At 38.6% G+C, this 6000-nt stretch overlaps 1 protein-coding gene across 1 annotated transcript in view; it reads left to right on the forward strand.

Moving 5' to 3' along the window:
- Positions 1-5707, forward strand: part of CD99 (CD99 molecule (Xg blood group)) — a 44200-nt gene extending 38493 nt beyond the window's left edge. The window contains exons 7-9 of the mRNA XM_067545727.1: positions 147-257; positions 1283-1339; positions 3329-5707. Of these exons, the coding sequence (XP_067401828.1) occupies positions 147-257; positions 1283-1339; positions 3329-3354 (194 nt within the window). The 3' untranslated portion in view covers positions 3355-5707. The remainder of the gene's footprint in view (positions 1-146; positions 258-1282; positions 1340-3328) is intronic.
- The last annotated feature ends 293 nt before the right edge of the window (positions 5708-6000 follow it).

The raw sequence follows: 6000 nt of genomic DNA on the forward strand, positions 1-6000 counted from the left end.
AAAATCCATGAAAAGAAGACAGAATCAATGGCTGAGATTACTTCAAATGCTAATGCTGTTTGGAAACATTTGGAGTTTGTATATCTGAGACAGACACCAAGTCCATCCTCATTTTATATCTGGCGAATAAAATGTCTTGTTTATAGCCTCTCCAGGAGTGATACCTGGAATTATAAGTGCTGTGGCTGTAGCAGTTGTTGGAGCAGTATCTAGTTTCATTGCTTACCAGAAGAAGAAACTCTGTTTCAAAGCAAGCGGTAAGATCTTAACTAGTTTTTCCTCCTTTGTGATCTCTTGTAGCTCTTAATTAGAGAGATTATATGGAAGTTAGTAATAAATATAAAACATAAGGTAGTCTTAATGGCCCAGTGGACTAGCAGTTGTCATGAAGGAATAATGTATTTAAAAAAAGACTAGGCTGTTTGAGAGAGGCTTTGGCAAAACATTAGATTTTTTTTTTTTTTTTTTTTTTTTTTTTTAACTCAGAAAAAGCTGGACTGATGACCCTCAAATGTTTCCAAAAATTCTCTCCTTGCCAAAAAGGGAGCATGAGAGAGTTAAAGCAATGCTTTTTTGGGGAGGAGGGGAGGTGGCAGGTGGGGTGGAGGAGAAGGGATCAGAATGTTTACAGTGGAAACTGCCTGGCAACCATTAACAGCAGAGTCACTATCATGGCTCTGTAATGTCACTAGTGGGCCCAGGCTAATCCACACTTTGGGAATTATGAAGACCAAGCACATATCTGCTTCCCACACATTAGGCTTCTAATAACACAGGAAAGTTCATTCCTTTTTGAGGTGTTCATCTTCCTACCATTGGTTTCTATCTCCTCTCCTCCCCCACCATCTTCCTAAACCAAGGATCTGAAGACCAGGACACTACATGAAAAGTCACATAGCACAAAACTTTCCTTTAAACAACTTCCAAGGACAATAACACAGTTTATATGGATGCAACTCAATGCTTCATTTGGTCTTGGTGGCATTGTTCTTTCTTTTAGTTGTCTAGACTATGGTAGCAGCTCTGAAATACACACTTTAAGATTTCAGTGGCCGTCCTATAGAGAAGCCTCTCTGGAGGATGATCACTTTGCTACCTAGTCAGTGTAAGAAGGCCATACCCATCCATCAGTGGTTTTTCAGGCCATACTTTCTTAAAGTTGCTTTGCTACAGAGCATCCCCAGCCTCTCACATTAGCTCTTGTATTTGCCATAACCAGTCTTAGGGAAATGCAGGTAATACAAATGCCTGATGACTTAAAATGTTTGTGTTTGTGTCTCAGGAGATCAAGAGAATGTTAATATGGAAAGTCAGCAAGGAGCACATGCAGAGCCACCAGGTAAGAAAAGAATCTGAAGGAAAAAGCAGAATTTTTGGCAGGAAAATTGTGTGGACTTGTATCATAGAAATTAATCTCCTACAGAGACTTATTGCTTGCATTATGCATCCTTGTAGCCAAGTGTTTATAACTGTGAGAGAAACTAACTCTGGACTGAAAGAGTTTCAAATTCAGTAACTGAGTTACATTTATATTAGATTGCAAAAATGTAGAACTAAAGCAATTTAATAGGACTTCTTTGCATTTTTTCTTTATGTTGGTAGGATGAAATACCTGTAATATTAAAATGTGTAAGGAAGCAGTGGGAATATAGATGAGTATTCTAATCAGAATTGTGACCCTAAAGGACACCAACCTGCTACTTTAAACTGATGAATTGAAAAATGATATGGAATAGTAGCTGGCTGGTGTGTTTAGTGGAATGTGTTGGGAGTGTGACACTAGACCTATAAAGCTGTGCAAGAATTGGCATTAATAAAAGGTTAATAGTATTTGATGCAGTTGCATAAAAGCAAGCTGGGGGCAGGGAAAATTGAACTGAATAGCATAGTTTGTGCACTATAAAGAATCTTTTATAAAAGAGCAGCATAAAACAGCAAACTTTTTTTTTTTTTTTGGTCTGGTCATGACTGTAAGGAGAGAGTTTTTTTTCAAATTGCTCCATAGTGCAATGCAGACATGGCTGCTTTAAATGATTGGGTAGGGAAATTGATGAGGCATTGCCAGAGTAGGAAACCTGGCTCCAGGAAGCCCTAGATAAATTTGGATTAGAGAATTGTTGAAGTGGTATAGGTGACTGCCAGAAAACAAATTTGGCTTCTGTCAGTTTCACCTTCTGATTGGTTAATAAAGGGGTTAGTGGGAGGGCTCAGCAAGGTATTGAAGTTTGAAGAGGATTCTGCATGTACAGTATCAGGGATGGCCAAACTTAGTGACCATCTGAGCCACATAGGACAATCTTCAGAAGTTCGAGAACCAGGGTATGCCTGCCAGAGCTCAGGACTTCAGCCCTGCGGCAGGGTGGTGGAGTTCCTGCCCTGCAGGGTGCAACTGTCCGCTGAACAGAAGTCCCAAGCTCCTCTCCTCCCCTAGTCTGGTAGGCAGAGAATGAGGGGGGTGGCTCCACGAGCCATACTTTAACTGTAAAGGAGCTGCAGTTTGTTCACCCCTATACTATATGTTTAAATAGTTGACTGTTCATGAGAGTGTAGATTTGCCCAGTTTTTAAAAGGTAGAAAAGGCCTAGTTCTGCTCTGATGCTGGTTTTAAATTAAGCACACAGGTAAGCATATAATTACTCCAAATCTACACTCTCATGAACAGTCAACTATTTAAACAGACTCTTATATGAGAGTTATAGATCGAGTAGGTTAAAAGTTTAACATTTGGTTAGGATTCTTGGACTTGGTTATGATTTGCTACAATTCTTATAAAATTAGTGATTTTTTTAAGGGTTTACATAAAACAACACAAAACCCAAATCTTTGTATACATTAAAATCTGATCATTTTCCCATAGATGCATATGCAAGCATATTACAGTCCAGTCTGGGTTTACTATAACTTCATATTGCATATATAAGAAAACTTCCCATGACCGAACATCATTGTTGTACACACAATTTGTGCCTGCAAAAAGAACCCTTATTATTTTGCAACCACAGTGAATTGCAGGAACAGTTCTTAGAAGTTTTTATGTCTGACTACTTGACTGCGGATGTAAATTAGGTTGCCAGATATGTCAAGAAGATTTATGTCTTCAAGTTTCTTGTGGGTGCAAAAAAATGCAGGCATCCCTTTTTTGCAAGCAAGATTCTGCTTATAAACAGATCAGGCTCCAGCCCACCCCAAAATATCAAATGCTCATTTATGTTACTAAGATTAGAATGTTCACATTTTTTAAAAGAATCGCTGTTCTACATGTTGGATTCTCATATGTTGATAGAGAATCATACTAAGCTTGATTTCTTTTTTTGTTCCCCCCCTCCAGTTCAGCGAACTCTTCTGCAAAAATAGTCTAAGGAAACTCAAGGTGAAGAAAAAAAGAACAAAAGTGAATAGAGAACCTGCATATCTGCCTGAAAAAAACACAATGTAAACAGCAGGGACTTGAGTTTCAAAACTGCATGAAAATAAATTTAGTCCTGTTGAAATATCCTCAGAAAGGATGAGAGGGATGTTTTCAAACACCTGAGCATTTTTTGTGGTTAGCCCTGTGAAGCACAGTGTTGCCCACTGACATTTTGCCTTAAAATAGTAAAATTCATGTAAGAAACAACTTGTGCCTTTTAATTCTCAACTCTGCTTCTTGCCACAAGAGCATTGTTGGTGTGTATCTGAACTGAGTGCAATCATGTCTAGCCCTTTTTCCTTACCCCTTCCAAAAATCAGTACGTCTGCTGATGTACCATTGCTTTGAAACCAGTCTAATGTCGCAGCACCATTTTTTAGCATTGTATGGGCATGTATACAGTACCCACTACACCACCTCCCACCCTGGGTTGACAGACTTGGGCTAGTGGGGCTCACACTATGCTCTAAAAATAGCAGTGTAAGCAGTACTTTGAATTTTCAGCTCAGAGTAGAGCTTAGGTTTTGAAGCCTAGAGAGATGGGTGGGCTCCAAGGCCTGAGCTCCCACCCAAGCCGCCACGCCCACACAGCTGTCTTAGTACGGTAGCACCAGGCTCAGGAGCCCAATTCTGTTAACTTGGGTTGGGAGGCTCGCTGCCATGTTCTGTGTAGCATACATACCCTGAATAGAGCAATCGTACCAGTGAAGATGTCCTTACAGTTCATTTGAAAGGGAAGGTGGTTTTTTTAAAAAAAAAATTCTACTAAATGTTACCTTTTGTGAGCACCTGAATGCAAACTGTTACATAGATTAAAAAGGTAGCTGTGTCATCTGAAATATTTGACCAAGTGTGTGCGTGCATTTGATGATGATGTCTATGCAGCTGCATGGATCACTTAGCAGGAAGGAGGTTCTTACATCTGTCATCTAAGAAAAAAAAGTGTTATGTCTGTCTGGTACAGATCCAGAAAGCCCAGATGTGTTTCAGTGTCCCCAGTGTCTCAAGGTTGCTTTTCATACTGGTTAACTGAAGTACAGCTGATCAAAAAAAGGAAAAATCTGATTTACAAATCAACTCTACAGTGGCTTCTTTTCATTTGGCTGGGTCTGTTTTTCTGTTGTTCATGAGTATTCAAACAGCTGCTAGGAATTCATTTGTAAAAAATTTGGGACTCAGATATTTTCATGACTACTCACCTGAAAGCTTTAACCAGAAGGTCATTATTTATACTTTTGGTTTTAAAAGACTCCCCCCCCCCCCCCCCAATCCAGTCAGAAGCCAAAGCAATACAACTAGCTTAAGTGGCAACCCAAGAGCAATCTAAACCGAGTTCCTAAAAATTACTCTCCACATGATTCAGCAAATGCTTGTGAATAACAAATACATTTGAAGACCTCTGTTCGGTTCATGAAGGACTTGCCAGCAGAAAAGAGGCCTTAGCCCTCAGTCCTGAAGCTGATAGCACACAGGGGCTGCTGCATTTGAATGGATCCCAGTAATGTCAGTGGTGCTCCGTACAAGCACAGCATTCTGCTTACATGCTGTCAGTTGAAAGACTGGGGCTTAACTTTGTAACCAGTATTGGTAACGTGAACAGTTTGACCAGTTGTACACTGTTTGTGGTGTAACTTCAGTTTTCCTTCAGTTTTCCAAAATGCTGTGTGTCAATTTTACGTACAGTGTATTTGGTAAGTGCATAGGTGAGAATCCGGAGAATTACAGTATTTCATACAGTAAACAAATGAAGCTTTTTACGTAAGGTTATAATTTGGCTAGCTCAGACTTCTTTCTTGCCAAAATATGCAAATCTCTGTGCATTCAAATATTAATGCATCTAATGAGAACTCATTTGAAAGAGAACTCGTACACGTTTGCTTTAGGAAGTTGATGACAGAGTTTTAAATGGGTTTTAGTGTTTGCTTTTTTAATTATGAAAATTGGTAAACCAGCTTTGCCCCATTACTTTATTTTTCCCTAGGTGAAAATGTTAAAACATTCAAGTGTGTTAATGATGGGAATGTTACTACATTGTAGGTGAGATTCATTGTCTGTAAATCTTTAAACTGATTAAATGACTTGCTTTCCTTTATCAAGAAATGTATTTCATATGTATCGCTGTAAAGTGTCAAGCACACTGAAAGATGCCAATACCTGTTCTGGGGTTCTTTATACAAGCTTTCAACTAATTAGGATTATGGATCCTTCTTTATATTTTGCAAACCTCTTAAAAATTAGTCATTAAAACCTCTGACTATTAACATTATGACTTTTTAAAAATAAACAGATATAAAGTTACTTTGTTTGCGTATCTTAAAATGATCTCCTGTTTATTTCCTTTGAGCTGAAAACAGTGTTAACTCTACTTTTGTGTTTGGGGAGAAAACAGACTGCTCTCAAAACAGACTGCAGGATTTGATTGGTGGTTTCCTTTTTTGACACAATAGATGATAGATTCATATGCATTTAAATGTCTCTAGGTTTGTTTATATTATAGAGCAATTATTAAAACATCCAACATGGGGTGACATTGTTTCCGTGTTTCCAGTTAGGCAAACAAAGACGAGTGGATTATATTGGTTTCACCTATA

Source organism: Emydura macquarii, unplaced genomic scaffold, assembly GCF_026122565.2.
Source record: "Emydura macquarii macquarii isolate MOO-44397 ecotype Brisbane River unplaced genomic scaffold, CSIRO-AGI_Emac_v2 contig_1070, whole genome shotgun sequence".
Classification (NCBI taxonomy): Eukaryota; Metazoa; Chordata; order Testudines; family Chelidae; genus Emydura; species Emydura macquarii.